Source organism: Dermacentor variabilis, chromosome 8, assembly GCF_050947875.1.
Source record: "Dermacentor variabilis isolate Ectoservices chromosome 8, ASM5094787v1, whole genome shotgun sequence".
NCBI classification, from domain to species: domain Eukaryota; kingdom Metazoa; phylum Arthropoda; class Arachnida; order Ixodida; family Ixodidae; genus Dermacentor; species Dermacentor variabilis.
This window is the reverse complement of record NC_134575.1, coordinates 49,316,033-49,336,396: the sequence shown is the minus strand read 5'-3', so window position 1 is coordinate 49,336,396 and position 20,364 is coordinate 49,316,033. Positions and strand designations below refer to the sequence as shown.

Below are 20,364 nucleotides of genomic sequence, written 5' to 3'. Positions count from 1 at the left end.
TGGGAGCCATGCTAGACTGTCGATGCATCTCTTGTTTAAAATTTAAATACTGTAAATAAATCCTGCACGCCTAAGTCCCGACGAAGAGTCAAGGTCCTCCCTACAACTACAACCGCCAACTCCTACAACTGGATGACAGCGGTGAGATCGACCTCTAAACCCTTACAAATGGTGGAAGCGGCGAGATCGTACAACTCTAACACTACCTGCAGAACCATGAAGGGCTTCCCGGTAATGCACAGTGTGTTCACACACGGATGTTGCCTTTTGCTTTGGCTTCACGGCAACAGAGATTTTCCCTCAAAGGGACACTAAAGGAAAACGTTAAGTCGTGCTAGATCAATACAGTATTCATGTAAAAGCCTATCATCCTTTCAATGTGCCACTATAGACCATTTACAGCACCATACCCATGGGCGCTGCCATATGTGGCGACGTGACAGTGCCCGCCATTGAGCACCTTCTGATAGGCGCTCGCTCGCTTGTTTACAATGGTCACAGTGCTCGCCTGCACGACTCAGATGGCTGCTATTTGGGCACCACAGTGAGAAGAGTCGGTGGAGGACAAAACAGTTTGGCTAAAGCTGCAGGGGCAGCGTAAACAAACCTTTCATTATGCGTTTTGTCTGCAGTCTTGATAATGTGCAAACTTACCGGCTGAAGGCGGGAAACGTAGCAGCGTAAAGTTTGCTTTTACCGTTTACAATCTATTCATTACAGCAGTAGATATGTAAGGCTGCTACAGTCATGCCGTTTGTTGTCATAACCTGTTGTAATGTTACTAGATGGATAAACAGACTGCAACAGTTCATCGCTGCATTCATGGGTGAGCTTCCCCCTCTTCTTCTTCTTTTTCTTCCATTTCCTCTGGTCACTGACTATGTGGATCGCTACACCTGTATGTGCACAACTTCCTTATGGAATAGGCGCGTACGCGCACACGCAACGTACCTGTTTGCAACCTGCTCCTGCAATGATGGTTGGTTCCGACCGCCTCATTCTTGTCACCAGCACCAGTCAAATAACTTCGGAACGGTTTTCCCGATTACTTACAGCACATTCAAATGTATTCGCACAGCCATGGTCAAAAATGTTGCAAATGGAAGAGCGATCGCTTGCCTGCTGTCAATTCTCGGTGCAGAAAAAGAAACTTGCGGCGCTCAATTTTTTTCCACGCAGGAGTGGAGGGGAACAAAAGGGTGAACGCTTCAGCTCAAGTGCTAATCAACGGAGTGGAGCAAAACCAATCGTCTCATCAATCCCCACCCTTTACCTTCGTGCCCCTGCCGCCCAATTACTGCGACCGACTCGAGATCCAGCGACTCAACTGCAGGATTTATCCTCCCCCTCACAGAAAGCTCAGCACTGAAGAGGCCGTAGCTCTCCAACTTATTCAGACCTACACATTTCTAAACCAACAAAAATACAGTAAAATGCTCCCACATACATATCGCGGCATCTGGCCCTGGTGCAGCGACACACGCCCTACATTCTTTCACATCTCGTGGGGGTGCGGGGGCAAACGTCAACACTTCAAGACGCCTAGCACGTCATTTGAGCGGTGGGAGGTACAGCTGACCGGCGATACCCTGGCGGGACAAGAAGCTCTCGTCCAGCAAATGCGTCGAGCAACCATGGCCAGTGGAGTCGTGGAATGAGGATGCCACCCCCTCGACCTCAAGAGCAACCACCTCGATGGTCCGAATAAATGTTTTCTCTCTCTCTCCATGTCCGACTTCGCTGCTATGGCAAGTAAAGTTGCTTGAGTGTGTCAGTAGCGCTTGCATGGGGAGGAAGTAGTGGTACATTGCATGCTTATCAAAGTTCAACATTCCGCGCTGCGGCGGTAACGCTGTTGCTGCAAGCAGTGTTAAAACCTGGCATTCACTGCTGGCAATTGGTTGCCACTCATTGCTGGTAGTTGGGTATCGGGAACTGTAGGCTGAGCTTGTTATGCTTGCCTTGCGGAAAGCTGTGCAATGCATCATGAATGGTCGTAAGCACGGACACTGTGGGGCGAGGTGGGTGAAGCTCGCATGCGGTATCATCCCACACCTTCTAGTTTCTGTCTGTTGCAGTTCTCACAGTTCACGACAAAGCATGTCTTCCCTCCGTACTTTCACATTTTGAATAAATAGTGCTAAGCGATCCATGGCCTCTCAGCAGAGTGTTGCTGGAGCCCTAGCGGATGGCAGTGCTAGCTTGCTCCCGATACGGAAGGCATTCAATGGCGGCGCACCTGTGGCGGTCCCAGGTGCGTGGTGCACAGACTGCTGGCTGTACAAGGTCTATGTAACCAGATTCCTTGGATGCCAAAAGCGAGATGGGGAGTTGGAGGTAAAAACAAAATGAAACACGTATTCCAGGCTTTGTTTATGCAAAAAAAAAATAAGGATCTCCTCTGTAAGCTGTTGAACAAATCTGCACTTGCCTTCAGGCATTATTCCCCGTGCCTCCAGCACCACATGTGTGACAGGCAAGACAATATGAAGACAGCATGGTTAGTTAACTTTAGGTTAGTTATGTGGCTTGTCAGCCAACGCAATCAGAAGTCTGTAGGGCTTTTGTCAGCAAGAGCGCCATTCTGACCAAGCATGTGAGGGCAAGTGGACGGCTTGCCTCTGAAGCCGTAGTAAAAGTTCAGGGGCTGCTGCCCCACTTGTGGCGGTGTTTTGTTTTGCCGTCTGTCTCTTGAGTCCTTTTGAAGATGGCATCACCGCACCCAAGAAAGCCAACACTTTCTCGGGTGTGGTACATTTTGGGACAACTTCGAGTCAGCAGAAGCAAAATCGGGACGAAATGCCGTCCCACACATCACATAAGCTGTGGGACAGCGGGACCACAGGGGTAAAAGCAAGAAGTGTCATGCCTAAATCGGGATGTCTGGTCACCTCGACTATATTTTTTTTGTTGCGCCGAAAATTGCTGCTGAAGGTGCCGCTGCTGCTCCCTGATATGAAAAACGATGGGGCTCGCAGTGGCGGGACATCGAAGCCACTCTCTGCAAATCAGCCAATGCTGATGTCACAGGAGAGGTACCACGGTCCGCAACAGCTGGTGCCGCTTGGAGAACATTCTCGTCATTTTCTCGCTTACAAAAGCTTTGTTTTGTTGCAAATAACAAATTCATTACTACAGAAGCCTAACCTTTTCATCTAGCTTGACTTATTATTTTCCTTTAGTGTTCCTCTAAACAGCTGCTTCACAGCAATGCACTCAGCATCGCCATGAAGCTCTAACCGAAAGCAAAATTTTTGTGTTACTACACCTTAAAAGAGCACGTACGCACTCGTTTAAGGCACAGTAACACCGAGTCGATACAAGATCAACAAGACATTCATGCCAACGATTGGTCAACTATTCAGCGCAGCATGTCACTGAGACCATTTTATCGTACCAGGCCGACAATGCCGCAACTGACGAGCACGAGCTGTCGTACTGGGACAGGGTTCCTTGTTGACAGCACCGATAAAATCAGCGTGCCAACCGTCGCTTGACTGAGCCTCGCGCGATTGGCGGTCGTACCAATAATGAGATAGCCGCAGGCCTTCGCTTATGTATATAATTAATTGTGCTTCTTAATGTGAGTCAAAACATGCCTACAAACTTGAAATGCACAAGCTTGAGCCCTTTTAAGCAGTGCACGTGAAGTTCGAGCCAATGTTGATCCTGTTCAGTGAAAGTTGGGCCTAATGCCGTTGAGTTCAGGTCCGCTTTTGGCGGACCTGAACTGAAAAGTAAGCAGTTAGGAGGAAGGAAACTGCTTGCATGGTTCAGTTGTGGTCTTAGTGATTTGAAATAAACTCCTCTTCACTTTGCATGGCGCGTACACAAGAAGCAGCGAGACAATGTTGTGCCCGCATATGTAAGCGTCACTGTTCCCGTAGGCCGCCGGTCGAATTCGCTAGAACTGTGGGTCTGTATGCATTGTCATGCTGACACATTTCTTAATTCCACAAATGCACTGTTTACCTCTGCGCAAACGCGAAACAAGAGACGGAGCGCTTTGTGCAGCAGCATAAACAACCTCCTGGCTCAGTTATATACGAACAGTGTCGGCGATGGCATCCGCACTTTTGTGAGAGACCGCGGCCTGCAAGCGAGTGCGCTTTTCTCTAATAATGCTTTCTGGCATGCGCAAACTGTAAGTACAGTGAAGTTAAAGAGAAGTGATAATCAGTAATAAATTAAGAGCCACTAATACATACGTATCTGTTTCACAGTTGCTGTTGTTTAAATGGCTCGGCTGCTCGTAGTGACTCGCCTCTGCGTGGAACAACGCGGCTCGTATGCGCAGATATGCATGTTTTGCTACATTTCGAGATCACCTCAAATCAGCGATGCACCTTTCCCCAATATTTGATGCTAACAACGATCTGCGACTGTAGACATCGATGTAAACAAGTGCACTGCTTTGATAAATATGATGCGAGAGGCTGCACTCGAAGACTTCTTGAATATGCGAAATGTCAAAAAAAGAACACACAAGAAAGAATTCAAAAAGGGAGGTAGGTGCAAGTGCAGAAATGAGCGTCAACAAACTCCAAGGCAGCTCCACCAGTAGACAGAACTCAGCGTGCCTTTATCGGCTGTACTCTTAACCCGACGGCACACCCAGGCCTGCTCAGTGAGTGCTACATGGCTTCCAGGAATGAAATCCTGCCCTGGAGAAGTGATTAAGAATCATTTGCGATCCACAAAATGCACAACCGACATGCACTCAACTGGGGTGCAGGTTCAGAAATCAACCGGCGAATTCCCAGACACTTTTCCAAAATGATTCTAGTGGTGTGCGGCAGAGGGCAGCACAAGAAAATGAAAAAAAAAAAGGCAGACTGCACGACAGAGGCAATTTTCAGTCTAATTTTTATTTATTTATTACGAAAGAAGGGTGCGCATTAGACTCTGATGAATACTGTAATCAGTCTTGAAAATTTTGCTAGGGCAGGCCGAAAATAGGCGTTTTTGATGGGGTATAATGTGTGTTCGAAGCATTTCCTGTCACCTAAGCTCTGCCAAAACCATGGTGTCTACTAAATTACTTAATAGATATTCCCTGAATTTTCCAGGTTTTCCCTGATAATTCCAATAAAAATTCCCTGAATTTTAAAGAATGTTTGAGAGTCGAACAGAGGCACAATTCACATAGACGATTCCACTCACAAAACAGTTTATTGCAGTGCCAAAGCGAGATTATGAGCACATTTATTCACTTTAAAGCGTCAATTTCTTCCTGGAGAAGAGAAGCCTCATTCTGTGCTTCAGTGATGAGCCTTTGCTTCTTTTGTTGGAGTTCCTTGATGCGGGTGGCCGCCCTTTTCCTGTTTTGTTCAGCCTCAAATGCATCCAGCCTGTCTTGCTTCTTTTTCTTGAGCTCCTCCTTCCATCGAATACTTGCGCCACGCACCATTTCCACCATACTGTCTGTAATGTCAACATTGGCTACACCACCTGCCGCTGAAACTCCATCATACACTATTCTTTGCGCAATGAGAGATTCTTCGTTCAGGTTCTCTATGAGGCATTCTTTATTTACAGAAAAACCTCTTTCGACAGCAGCATTGCCATGGGACATGGTGAGGATGATCTTGGCAAAGATAAGTAACTCCTTATGGTTCCGTGAGCACAGCTCAAACCACAAGGTGTCCAGTCTCTGTGCTGTCCTATCAAAGTTCTTCAGAAGTAGCTGTGCAGAGCTCAGCGAACAGACTTGCACATAGGATCGGTGCGCCCGTTCTGCTTCTAAGCCGGTCAGCCACCGGTGCTGTGTGAGTATTTCCAGGGCAATCGCTAGTCGTCTTTTGCCAACCTCCACTGACAAGGCGCAGACTGGATCCAAACAACTCACTCCTGTTGTTAGCCTGTATTTTAGAGGCGACCTCTCCATAATCTTCTGCGAGCACACCTTCAAAAAAGAAATGCATTCCTTCTTGAATGTAAGCAGTGCAAGTTGAGATGGTTTTGCAGCTTTTCGAAGTTCGCTCTTGGCAGCAAAACCAACATCAAAAGCGTTGACAAAAACGATGTTCTCGGGCTTCTCCAAATCTATTTTAAGTAACTTGAACGGCGTGTCAGCGGCACGCAAAATTTCTTGCTTAATGATCCTTCCCATCAGTGATCGTAGGACAGCCTCCAATGCTGCGGCAAGGAAGGGGACCATTGGTTCGTCCGTTTGAAATTCGGTCAGGAATGGCTTCAATTCCTCAGCAACTGATAGCATGAAAGCCAGTTTTGCCGGCAGCATCGTGTCAGCTACTAGCGTCTCGACTGTGGTGAAGCTGGTGCACTTTGGCTTGCTCTTGTCTTTAGCTGAACACTCCACATACTTTATTAAGTGTGGCAGTACTTGAAGAGCTCTTGAAATCACCATACTGTTTTCAAGCCATCGAACCGCACAGAATTTGAGCGGAAACGATGTGCTTGCTGTGATGCGAATGTAATCAGCGCGGCGCGCTGGAACATACTTGAAAACGTTATAAATACTCCGCAGAAATACTACCAAATTCCAGCCAGTTGCTGCATGGCCTGTTTTGAAAGCACCATGAACCACATGTAGGCCACAGCTTCCAATTTCCAGGATTTGTCGACTGTCGTGACAAGCGAGTTCTTCCTTAAGGGACCTAAGAAACTTTAAGTTTACATTTGGTCCATCCATTGACACTTGCAATATCTTGTGCTTTATGTCCTCTGTGGCTTTCTTGAAAGCAAGTGTCAGGTCTTCAGAACAGGTGTGGCCGAGAAAACATGAAGTCAGGTATCGAGTTTTTACAGTAGCGTCAGCCGAATCGCAGTATCTGACCAGCACATCCATTTGTTCTTTCTGCGCTACTTTGTTTAGTGATTCATCGAATGCTACAGCTATGTACGGTACTTCAGAAAGAGCTGATAGCAGCTTTTTTCGGAAGAATGGCGCGATGCCATGACAGATAGTATATCCCACTTTGTCTTTTCCTAATTGCATTTTCTTGGCAATTTCACAAGACTGGAACATCAACGGGAAGAGCGCCGCCGATGATGCCACGCAACGGAGGGATGCATGAGGCATTACAGCATTCATGCACCATACGATCTCAGCTTTCGCAACATCTTTCTTTAATAAAAAACCACGCACCGTGATCTGTGCAGGCGCTGATGTAGCAGGAGGCATCGATGAGGGGTCTGCTCTCTTCGCCCGTTCGTCGACGGTCATCGCGGTTGACAGGGCTGCACTGCTTGGCTTGAAGAACGAGAATACACGTGTCTGGGAGCCACTTTCCAGCGCCTTCATGGCGTTCTTATGCTTTACACTTGCAGCGTGGCTAGAAACTGCGGTTTTTCCCATGTTGCTCAAGCGAAACGTCTTGCAGCACACTGCGCATTGTGCGCTATATACATCGTTGGGCACAGGCTTAATCCAGCTGGCGAAGTCGGATACGTTGGCATTGGTCCAGTCAGCATTGAACGAACACTTCGTCGACTGTGACATCGCCGATTTCGAGTGTCTTCAAAAACAGCCTCACCGCAAAACAAAACTATGAAAACGCCGCCGCCACGAACAAAGCACAACATACACAAGTGCACCCACGAGCACGTCACGTATTACCACAGAATGGAGAGATGGCGATACTCATCCGATAATGATGATGACAGTTGCCTCTTAGACCGCTTGCTGCTAGTTGGTTACTGGCGCCACTTAGTGGCAATTAAACTGCGGAGAGCTACAATGCATGGAGTCGGGGATCTACGGCTCAATCTCGGAGGCCGTGTGTAACAGCGCCGTTGTTGCACACCGCCTCAGAGATCTTCGCGGTATTCGTGCCGGTTTAGGACGCTGTGTGCAGCAACGGCGCTACTGCACGCGGCCTCCGAGATTGAGCCGTAGATCGTATTCATCGCTTTGTCGATCTCACCGGCCACATTCCCTGATTTGGTCACATTTTTTGTAATTTCCCTGACAATTCCCTGAGTTTTCCAGACATATCAAGAATCCCTGATAATTCCCGGTTTTCCTGGTTTTCCCGGTTGTTAGACACCCTGCAAAACAGATGCTGCCGCTAATGGGGTCATTAATGGGGGTCACCACTGGGGTATGGCATGTGTGTGCTGAGCAGCCAAGTTTGAATTACCCAACAAAGGCCAATTTGGCGATTGAAACAATGGAAATTCGGGGCCATAGGAACATGTGGGCACCAGACAGGATCATCGGTCGGGATCGAATTAGCCGAAAGCTTAAATGAACCGCAGTCAAATAAGTGAAGGGCACTGTATGCATATTTGTGCCGTACCCTTCCTTTTAGGCGCACTAAGTCAAAGTCCTTGCAGAGGCGGTACAGTTAATGCAAAAAAATTTGCAGATTGCGGGATCAGGGAAAACACTGAATTTCCGAGTATGTGACCAGTGCCAGCAAAAAACTAGACAACACGATGCTGTTTGCATATTTTGGTACAGGCTGGAAATACGAGTACCAGGCTGCAGAAATATTCAGCTTTTCCTCGTGTATCCCATTCTGTAAACTTCCGGCACTTATTGCACATATACTTCACCACTGCTTGCAGAAGCCACAGCGCAATTTTTATAACTACACTTCTGCACAATTTCTCCCAGAATCATACAGAAAACCTATGGTGTTTTTGGACTATACATATGGACCACTTCAGTATGGTACGAATTCCTTAGAATCAAGAGAGCAGCTCACCAGAATGACTTCCATTTGGAGAAGCCAGCCCCACGGAGTGGCAAGCTTACAGCCAGTCCCTCGGGGAAGTTCTGAATGCCTATGCCAAGCGCCAGGTTCCTGTTTGCGAGACATGAGAAAAAAAAAAAAAACTTTGTACAGGCCCGCAATGAAACACATTGTCACCATCATCAGCCTGTTTGGTATGGCTATAGGAGAAACGCCGCTGCTAGCAATCTCCAGTGTCACCACCATATCTTGTGCGACCTGATTACATCAAATGCCTGCACCCTCGGCACCTCGAAAACAAATGCGCACAATCAGTGTATTCTACTGGTGCTAACATATGGGGCAGAAATATTGAGGCTAGCAAAGAAGATTGAAAAGAAGCTAAGCACCATGCAACGAGTGATGGAACAAAAAAAAAAAGAAAACTTTCAGCATAACCTGAAGAGACATAAAAACAGCAGCGTGGATTATTAGATACCAAACGGGGGTAGGCAACATTCTAGCTGACAATAAAAGACAGAAATGGTGCTGGGCAGGTCACATAATGAATAGGGCAGATAGCCAGTTGTCTGGGTTACAGAATGGTTGCCAAGGGAGGAGGAGAACAGTCGAGGACGGCAGGAAGTTAGGTAGCATGATGAAATTGGGAAGTTCACAGGCGGAACTTGGAATGAGCTAGCACAAGACAGGAGTAATTATACATCGCTGGGAGAGGCCTTCGTGCTACAGTAGGGGGGGGGGGGGGGCAAGTTCACCAGCGCCTCCTTTTCTAGCCCGGCGGCATGACTAAGCTTACATGCAGCCCGCATGTGAGGTAACCTACCACTACCACAGTCCAAAGACTGGGTGAGGAGAGAGGGTGTGGCATTATGTGTACTGTCTTCCCGTGAATTGCATACTGTCAAGTTTCAGAGACATGAATTACGAAGGAACAGCGCCAACGAAGACGATCATAAGTGGGGAGAACGACACAGGCGCTTGTCCTGTGTCGTTCTCCCCCCTTGTGATCGTCTTCGTTGGCGCTGTTCCTTCGTAATTCAAGTATGCACCATCTAGCCCAAATGAATGTTGTACTGAACTATGTTTCAGAGACGCGTTTAAGCGATAGGCAGACAAAGCATTCGCTCCTCGATGTCAGCACTTTTCATGCTAGTGTTGTCCCACTGTAGGGGACGTCAACAGTCGTGGAGGTGGAGTGGACGTGAAAGCGTGGCTCGTTTCGCTTTGTGCCACCGAAGTGGAGATGTCAACGCGGCATGCAACCGTACCTTGGTCGCCGACTCTCAAATTCAATAAAATTATTAATTTCTTTTTTGCCCAAATTAGATTTCCTTTTGTCAGTCTTATAATTTGGAAAATCTTGCGGTTTGTAAAATCTTGTGGCCCTCTCCATATAAGGAAAATTCATCGACGCCTGTACTTATTCGCATAAGAGGTCGAACTTCAATATAATGGCCATAAGCTCACACAGTTACATTCTTTGGCACATCCTAGAGCTTGCTGTTCATGCCTGGGTTCATGGGCTGCCAACATGCTCATCAGTAAGAAAGGAACATTTATTTGCCAATCAAATAGTGCAGACAGAACTCCGGTGAAAGCCAAGCATACACTAAAGAAGCCAAACAAACAACCATGATGACCCACCTGGCAGTTTCAAACGTGGAATGCTCCGAGCTCCCGGCTGCACCAAATCCAACGCCCACTGCAAGACCCTCTGTGAACACACACACACACACACACACAAAAAAAAGAGAAAACAGTGTAAACAATATACTAGCTGCTTACCACATTTACTCCACTATAGGCCAGCTCGGATTCTAAGCCGACCCCTGAAAGTTCAAAGCCAGATAACTTACGGTACTTTGAATGTAGGCAAAAAAAAAAAAGTGAGGACAGCATTCACAAAATGAAAACAGCACTTATTGAACAGGAACACGCTGAGCTCATTCGACGTCACCACCGCTGGTGTGGTAGCGTAAATGCCATCCTCGTTGTGGCTCATGCACAAAGCGTCTCCCATTGCCCCATCCAACAATGGACATTTCTCTCATCTCATCAAGTCCTGCCCGGGTTGAACGTTTGAGGATGCCTCTGTGGCTAGCACAACGTTTCAACCTCTGTTTGGGGCCATTATGATAACGCCGCACTGCGCACCGATACGACACAGGTCAGAATGGTGATGTCGCTTGTGTACTTCAGTTGGCTACTGACATGGTTAGTAGCGGCTGCAATACTGACTCTTCTAGATGGCACTAGCTAAGCACCATATTTATCAATTTCAATTAAAGACTGGCGTGTTTCTTTAATATCCTCGAATCTAAGGCAGCCCTAGAGCTTCGTATATGATTACTTGAAGAAAGACTACTGGCCTAGGTTCAAATACAAAACGGTATTATACAAGATGGTATTATACAAAATGTCGACCACTTATTGTAAACGTAAAGCTTAACAGCCCTATACAAGAAAAATAAATAAAGAAAAGTATCACTGACGAGAAATTGAACATTGCAAGAAAATGAAGAGCATCGTCAATGAGCCGGGCTTGTCCATGGCCGTTTTTGCCAGATACGCAAAGTCGTACTAAGCTGGTCCACTGCATGAGAAATTGTGCCTGGAAATCTCGGCAAAACAGCATTCGTGCATTTCACCCTGATCAAAATGTGGCGGCCACAGCACAAAATAAAGCTCGCGATACCACGCTCAGCAGCGGGAATGCCACTGAGTTCTTTCAACATATTTTCACATATAGAATTTAGTTTATTCACAGAGACTTGTCTTCACCCGACTGCCACTGTCATCTATTTCTCACTTGGCACAAGACGCGCCTTGCTGCAACAGTGGGTTCTCTAAAGTTGTCACAGATTCTGCAGCAAGAAAGTCTTATCTAATCATACTGCGCACATGACGTGAATGCCTGTGTACATTCCTGAATTTAAGCATGCAAGAGCGATTATTCTGGAATGTGCTACGACACATTTATAAACAGAGGAATGACTGGAACCGTGAGATTAGATTTCCACAACTGTGCTCACTACTTGTCGTTGTGCTTTGGGTGTATGTTGGTTTTCGGGGCACAAATTCCTCAATAATGAGTTAGATTCATGACTCGTAGTCTTGGCACTGTCTGGTTCTTCACAGTCATTGCAATGCGACAGTATACACACACCAGCATCTTTTGTATGTGCTGATCAGTGTGGCTAGCCGACGTCGTCGGCGAGTTCTTACCGGGAATGTTGTGCACGGTGACGGCAACCACGAGCAAGAAGATGCGCTTCCACCTCTTGAGGTTCTCGGCCGTCTCGGCGTCGTTGACGGTCGGCATGGTGACCTGCGTTGCCGTCAGTGGCTTCTTGCGCAGTTGCACGTTGGGATCTGCAAGGTGAGGCAATGTGATGCCCGTGTGATGGTTAGCGTGAAGGCGACGACTGCTGTGACAGCGAGACCACATAGACTCGTGTGAGGTCCGCACGTCCTTTTTTCTTTTTCACAACTTTGATGAAGTGCAGTCCTCGCGCTGGACCGAAACTTTTGGTCCTAATGTGCTGGCGCAGCCAGTTCCTTGTGCGCACATCGGATCCCCGGACGTACCATTACCTCGGAGGTCAATGCTAGGCTCTCGCCATTTAGCAGCGGCATGCGGAAGCACGTAGCGCATGTATCGTTGGGGCACCGAATGCGACTGCTCCACTGTTGGAATTTTTTTCTACAAACTTTGGCCTGCCAAGTTGGGGGTGATGGTCTTTCATACAGATGCAGCCCTCAAACAAGTTTATACAGTAATTACAGGAATCGACAACCAGTTTTTATGGTACCTATATTTTTCTTTTTGTGCGTGCAACGTAACGGCTTACCAGTCAAGAGGTCCAGCTTTAAAGTGGTAACACACCAAACATTGTAGAAATTTTTTTTATCTGAACTTTTTTATCTGTCGGTCGCAGTCATGAGGTCGCACACTGAAAACGTACCGGGGACTGATAAGTGAACACGACAATTATTTTACGTTGGCACTGCCAGGATGTGCTAGAATGTGCCAGTATAGTGCTATTCATGTAGTGTTGGTTCCCACTGGCGGCTCAGTTAGCCGATGGTATTTTTAATCTTACGCGGAGACAACAGAACTCTGGGTACTCACAGGCGTACAAGAGCACTCGTGTGTGTGCCACCGTGCAATGAGGGGCACAACAGCTCACGACATTTACGCTGTTCCCCTCAATGCCACAAAGGTAGCGCTGCTTGTTAGTGTGGACTTTTCTAGATCGTAATACACATAGAAAGAAGTACAAATGCCTATATAATATCAAGGCTCATTTTGAGCGATACATATGGTACACTTAATGACAGCAGACATAAATGCAGAAACTCTGGCTTGAGAAGTCAGCATTCAGCTCTAGTACAAAGGTATCCCCGCAAGGTGGCACAAAATGCTGTCTTTGGCGACATTCCGTGCCAACTTAAAATGCAATTACCAATTAAACTGAGAGCAGCGTGCTGGATTCTATCACTAGAATTTGTGGCCTTTTCATTTCTGTCAACATCTCACGAGATGTTCTGGCAGTTGTCGGAACACATGAGCGCAGTAGTGGACATAAAGACACTGTTATTGTGGTTTGTCTGCAAAAAAAAAAATTCTTCAACAACATCCAATTATTTTTTTTTAATGTTGTTTTAAGCTTTTGATGTTGGCATGACAGTGATGGACAACATCGCATTTGTTGATGCCACCGTGGTTCCACTTTCCAGTTTGTTCATTCACGATGACCATCATTGCCTATACACACTTGTGCTTTGCTACACAGTATTGGTCAACGCCTACGGTTCCCTCGTGACTCATTCTCAGAATAAGCAAGTTTTGCAGACAGTGAACATGTGAGTTTGTTCAAAAAGCGCGGCAGTGAGCATTCAATGGGCTTGCATCTGAGGCTAGATATCTGACGAACTGCCACGCTTTCCATGCACTTAAGCTCACAAGGCCAATGAAATGCGAAATATGATGTAGTTTAGTGCGACTAGCATTTTTTGGGGAACTTTGCCCACTTTGCGGTCCATGTCCGTTTGTAGCTAACCTCTTTCACACAGCAGCCCAAGGTGTCTACTAGCTATTGCACTACTGTCTTACCGAGCAGACATGGGCCACAGGTCGCGGGGCCAAGTAGATAACTTGCTGCTGGCCTGATAGATAACTTGAGTCACTGGGTATATGTGCCTGAACGAACAATGTCGGCACCGTGTATATGATATTGGTCGCACGCCCATTCTTGCTGGACCATCCAGAATGAATGTGCCAAGGTGACACAACGGGTATGTCGCCTTAAATAGTGATAGTGCCCCATCCATGACACACCACTGCAACGAAGTTGCAGCCGGGATACTAGGGATACTACAGAGCTTCAATGGGGGTGCAGCAATTACAAAAAAAAGATATACTGTGTCGTGGTATTATTTGGCGTTGTGGTTGGTAGTGAGATTGCCAGTTCGTGCGTCCGCATTGGCAATTTGGCGTGTTGCTACACTGTTAATGCTAATCGAATTTATTTTGACATCCATCGTGAGATGGGGGTCTGCCAGAATTTTCTTGTTCGCCGCTACAACTATCACTGTAGCTATCGCTGCATCACCGTAGTGTTAATAAGGATTCGCATTCCAAAGCAACACTTAAGTCACGAGGACCATGCTAGTGGCAGGCTCCGGATCGTTCAAGACCACGTGGGGTCCGTTAACGCGCGCCGAGATTATTGTACAGCGTCATTTGCGCTTAGGGAATGTACATCTACGATATTAAAACACATGCGTAAACCTATATTAAGACTGGGGGGTCTGCAGATGAAGTTTCATTAACAGGTACCTGCATTGGGCATCCTAACAGCCACTTCTTTCTCGTAAAGTTGAAGAAATGCTGAAGTTGCACACGCTCGATTACTAATTTATTTTATTTTTTACTTATAAATACTGCAACCCCAAATGTGGTTTTAGCAGAGTGGAGTTACATTTGTTGGGTTTCGCAAATTGGCAAATAACTGTAACATCAAAAGTACACGGAAAGGAAGTACATAATTTGGCAATGTAAACATAATAATATACCGCAACCAAGCACAAGAGCATATATTAAGCTTAGTGCGACATGCGAGACAAGTCCCTGCTGTAGGTGTACAGGAAAAAGGTTTGTGGAAGGTTGCGAAACGACTTCATTAGTAAGTTTATTCCATTCAGTTATTGTCCTAGGAAAAAATGAATGCTTAAAAGTGTTATTTCGAGTGGAAAAAGGAGTTATGGTCAAGACATGTCTGTGCTTTATGGCATATCCTGCAGAAAAAGAAGGTGCCTGCGATATGTCTACCTTATAACAACCTTCAACTAGCTGAAACGAAAATTTCAATCTCAACACACGATTTTTTTGCGTTAGTGTTGGGAGGTTGGCTTTTGCTAATACTGATGTGACCGAAATTCGCCCAAATCCGTTAAAAATAAATATCACTGCTCTCTTTTGCATTTTTTCAATTTGGTTAACATGGTTCAGAGTGTACGGGTACAAAATTATAGATGCGTAATTTAAAGTTTTCTGAACAATTGCTTTAAATGCAATAAGGCGAACAGCGGGAGTAGAAAGTTTGAGAGCTTGTCTTAGATAAAAGAGTTTATAATTAGATGAGCTAATTACAGCGTTTATGTGTTTCGTCCACCTAAGGTCATGTGAAATCCAAAGACAAAAATACTTGTAGTGATCTACTTCTAACAGAAAGATGTTACAAGCTAAATATGTGTCATGAAGAGGATTACGTTTGTGAGAAATTTTTATGAAAACGGTCTTTTCAAAATTATTAGGCATTTGCCATTTATCCCACCAGCGAACAACCCTTTGAAGTGCTTCGTTCAAATGAATTTGACTTTGCTGGCTTTTCGATTTCCGAGTAAAGGATGCAGTCATCTGCATATAAGTTAACTTTTGCAGGTATGTCTTGTGTTACACCGAGTATAAATAAAAGAAACAAAAGGGGCCTGAGCACAGAGCCCTGAGGGACACCAGAGTAAACTGGTAATATGTGAGAACAGTGATTATTAAAGGAAACATACTGCTTTCAATTTGAGAGATAAGCTAAAATCCAATTTACAAGCCGAGAGTTAAACATATCTAATTTAAAGGGTAGTTTATTGTGAGAGATGTTATCAAAAGCATGCGTGCAAGTATTTTATTAGCGTACAGGGTGGTAAAACACCTGGTAAAATGCCTTACAAAACGGAACATGCGAGCGCGTGGGCTTTGATCTGCGGAGGCTGCATAGAGCGTCAGCGAGGGGAAGCACGTCCGCTTGTGGCGTCACCTATTGGTGGCCAGAATAACCAGACACGGCTGATGGGCAAGTGCCTGCTGTACTACCTCGTACGCCAGATGGATGTGCTAGGGTCGGCCCTGCAACATAGCATCTGCCGCTAGGAAAGCCGCGCTCGGCACGCTAGTGCACTGGAAACGTTGAAGAGCCAAGAGAAGCCCGCTAATTAATAGGTACTCCCAGCTTATTTTAATGTGCAAGCATTCTTTATAGATTACACCAGCGAGATCTGTGCATTACGCGAAAAGTTCAATGCCTTGTATCTGCCCAAAAATGCGTAATTTGCGAATTTATGATATTTAATGGTTATAATAGTGCATATGTAGATGACTGTAGCTTTATAAGCAATAAGGAACAATTAAAAAAATATTAAGATCAGAGAATACCCATAGGGATACATAGGGTGCCATAGATAATGTATGGGAAAGCCTATAGCAGGGGTAGGCCAAGTGAAATTTGGGAGTGAAATTTCGGTGTGGGCCAACTTGAAATTTCGGGGTATGCTTATGCATACTTAAGACAATTCCAGTGCAGTTTCTGCATGCTTTTTTCAGTATGGAGCTCTGGCTCCCCACTTCCCCACATAGCGTGAATAAATCTAACCTGATTCAGAGCAGCTTAGGAGAGAACAATGCACTTTGGCTTAAGCAATTAAACCGAATTAATTATTTTAATTATTAGGCTTAGATATTTTATGACATTTGGTATAATCACTTAATTAGTTAAGCCTAATCAAAGGTATGAAGGTATTCGTATAAGTGATTAGTTAAGATTACTTATGTCAAATTAATCTCAAGCACATTTAATTATTATTGATTAGGCCCCATTGATTTAATCTTAGCTACTCTTGTTTAGCCTAATACATGAACAAATTATTTTATTAGCCTCGCTAGTCTTAATTACCTGCAATTAATTTTTGTTAAGCTTACATAGCTTTACCTTAATTAATCTTATTAGTAATTATTAACCTTAACTGCTCTTATATCTCTTCAGCATTCACTACATGTAGTCATAATGATAAACCTGAGTAGTCATACGTAATCATAGGGCGTTCTCATACATACCTCCATAGGACCTAGTGTATACCTATGCATGCAGTGCACTGGATGGACGGACGGACAGACAGACGAATGGATAGAGTTCTGAGAAAAGTAGCACTAAGATGCTTACGCATTCATATAAGCTGGGAGCACCTAATAACTACTGGGCGTATGTTGGCGCTTCCACGTTTCCTGTACATTTGCATACCCAGCACGATTCGATAACAGCAGACACTGCATTGCAGGCCCCGCTCTTTGTGCAACAGTCATGAGGAGGGGTGCCCAGCCAATTCTAGCGTGCCCCTGCGTATCGGCCACGCCTGGTCATTCTGGCCAACAATAGATGATGCGACAAGTGGACGTGCTTCCCCTTGCTGCCACTTGCTGGCGCTCTATGCAGCCTCCGCAGAGCAGCGGCCACGCGCTCATACATTCTCCTTCACCAAGGACCACCGTGTACACCTCTTTAAGTGAGGCCGTTGCAGCCAAGGACTGAACCCGCAACTTTATCATTAATGAAAGAGCACCACAGGTGCTAAGCAGGTATGGAGGGGAACATACATGGTTGCCATCTGCCGACTGAAAGTTTACTCGAAGTTTTTGCGTGTTTGTGTGCATGCATAAAATTCATAAAAATTAAAATTGAACTGTTGGGTTAAATGTCCCAAAACAGCAGAGTGGGTTATGAGGAACACCATAGTGGTGGGCTGAGAATTAAGTTTGGCCATCCAGTGTTTTTAATAAGCACGCATATTTTGGCAAGTTAGCATCTGTGTTTTCCATCCCTGTTGGAATTTGGCCTGTTGGAAGCAACGTAAGGCCTTAGACACCGAGCCGCTACGGCAGGCACCCTCCTGCACGCATGCAGCTATGTGCAGACGATGGTTATGGAATAACAAGGCACTGTCAGGTGTGCAGAGTGGCCCACTGTCAAAGGAAGCATTCTGACATGCTGCTTGCACTCCGATGGCACTCTGGTTGCAAGAGCCAGCTGCAGCTTTGTCAATACAGACAAACCATGATATAACAAACAAAGGTATACAATGAATTATTGAGCATAGGAAGGCATATATAAAATGTTTTTCACCAATATCAGTACAATGCAAACATATGCTAACAACGAATATCGGATATAATGACGGCACCTTTATGTCAGATCCAACTTTGTTTTATCGAGGTTCAACTGTGCACCTGTGTACGCATGGAATGATCCCAGCACCCCCAACTGCAAGTCATCATCTGCAAAGCTGTTGAACTGTTCCATGCAGAAGCAAAAGCTTGCCCATTCTCTACAGTCGTGTGCTCCTTCTAATGGGAGACTGCATTGTACCAGAGGTGCTTGCAACAAAACAACAACGGTTTGCACAAACTGCATAAAAACGACTGTTTTGCCCGGGACTGCATAAACAATGCGCATACGTTGGCTGAACAAGCGGCTGCAGTTTACTTGTCTGCCTCAGGTGGATGACAATTTTTTTTCTCCTTTCGTGAAACTGCCTCCACCCTGTGGATTCCCGTGTACCTGACTTGCCATTTTCATTGCTTCTGTGCTTTGAGTTGTGAATGAATTCAGTTTCACTCTGATCTGCAAGCCTCCTGGTTGGCTCAGATGGTAGAGCAATCGTCCCTGAAAAGGCACTGGTTCCAGGTGTGACCCTCAAAACAGGAAACATTTTTCTTCAACTGCAACACTTCCTTTCTGAGAAGCCCATATAGGTTTTATTTGTTGGTCTCATGCTACTCTTGGGTGAACGATCTTGGGTAGCTGACAACCTTTTGCTTTCATGAGATTTTCTTCACCTAGTGGATTTCCACAAAATTGATCCGCTCCATCAAGTAAATATTTTTTTCTTTACATTATTGCTCAAGATCTCAAAATGTATTTCTTATCTGATGTTTGACCGATTATCTCAAAGAAGTGAAAAAAAGAACAAAGGCAAATTTTTTCTGCGTTATCTCTATCATCATCATCATCAACCTATTTATGTCCACTGCAGGATGAAGGCCTCTCCCAGCGACCTCCAAGTACCCCTGTCACCTGTACCCCTGTCTCCTGTACACCTGTCTCCTGTACACCTGTCTCCTGCACACCTGTGTTTCTTTCAGCATGTCCAGTGTTTGCTAATTTAAGTGTTAAATAGAAACATGGGCTCGGGCGACTTCAAGCGGTTTCAAGTGCTGTCAACTCAACCCTTCATGTGTGCGCCAAGGAAAGCGAGGGAAGTGCCAGACAATGACAGCCGTAAGGAAACCCACGATTATTATGCTCTCACAGCACGGCCGTCATTTGTTATGTTACCAGGGGACGTGCATTTGGGGCACGCATTGACTGAACTTTCCATCTACTCGTAGCAACAGCCTGACAATGGTTCCGATATAGACTGTCTAGGTCAAAGGCAAGCATATTGTATTTTTCCGTGTGCAACCCGCACCCCCAGTTATAACAGTCCAGAAAGGAAGAAAATCTGAGGACACCTAAGAACTTCTGATGAGTTGTGCACGCTCTTATGAGCGGCATTCATGTCCAATTGAATGCCACCCAGTGGTCCTTCGAGTTATGAACGACTCGCGGGCAAGCGAACATGTTGAGATGCTTGGTGTGTTTTGATTTGGCTATACTGAGGCCCAGTTAGAAATGGACAAGGAACACACCGATAACACAGGCTCCCGAGAGCGGTAGTGAGAGCGATATAGCGCCGCCACGACACCCCCTGCCTTCACACAACACCTGGCGCGCTGGTGTTCCGTTTCTCCCACTCTGCTCCGTCGAGGCATGCTCGTGATGTGGCATTGCAGCCATTGGGAATTTAGGCTGCTACAGACGCCGGACGCTGGCTTTTTTGCCCAATGAGCCCATTTCGCATTCCGAATAAAAAAATGTACCCCCGCATATAATCTGCGGAAATAATTGCTGAAACAGTCTCCATACACGGATGCATGACTCGCCCAAGTCATATTTTTGGCCAGTGGTTCTAATCCCACATTCTTCGGCGATGGTGACAAAGCTGGATTCACAGGCCGGACATTATTGCGGAGGAATCAGTCATGTGATATGCGACGTGAATCGGATTACCGTTAGCATTCACGTGACAGCGGATGACAGTGCGGACAAAACAGCACTCGCATGAGCAACGGCGACGGAGCAAACGCAACCAAACGGAAAATCCCAAAGGTGATTTGGCTTGCCACCGTATCGCGAAGCACTTTGTGTGGACCGAAGGAGCGCTGCGAAAACAGTTAACATATGAGCTTGCCGGTGCCATGTGTGCTATTCGCCAACTACTAAATGCAAAATGGCTACCCGTAAAGCGGAGGTGAATGGGCGACCATGAAAGA

At 45.9% G+C, this 20,364-nt stretch overlaps 1 protein-coding gene across 3 annotated transcripts in view; it reads right to left on the bottom strand.

Moving 5' to 3' along the window:
* The window catches only part of Zip48C (Zinc/iron regulated transporter-related protein 48C), a 58,861-nt gene that overhangs the window by 15,299 nt on the left and 23,198 nt on the right, over positions 1-20,364 (bottom strand). For all 3 annotated transcript variants that reach the window (XM_075702110.1, XM_075702111.1, XM_075702112.1), the window contains exons 5-7: positions 11,889-12,035; positions 10,308-10,377; positions 8,676-8,774 (exon numbers count right to left, since the gene is read on the bottom strand). In XM_075702110.1, coding sequence (XP_075558225.1) covers positions 8,676-8,774; positions 10,308-10,377; positions 11,889-12,035 — 316 coding nt within the window. The remainder of the gene's footprint in view (positions 1-8,675; positions 8,775-10,307; positions 10,378-11,888; positions 12,036-20,364) is intronic.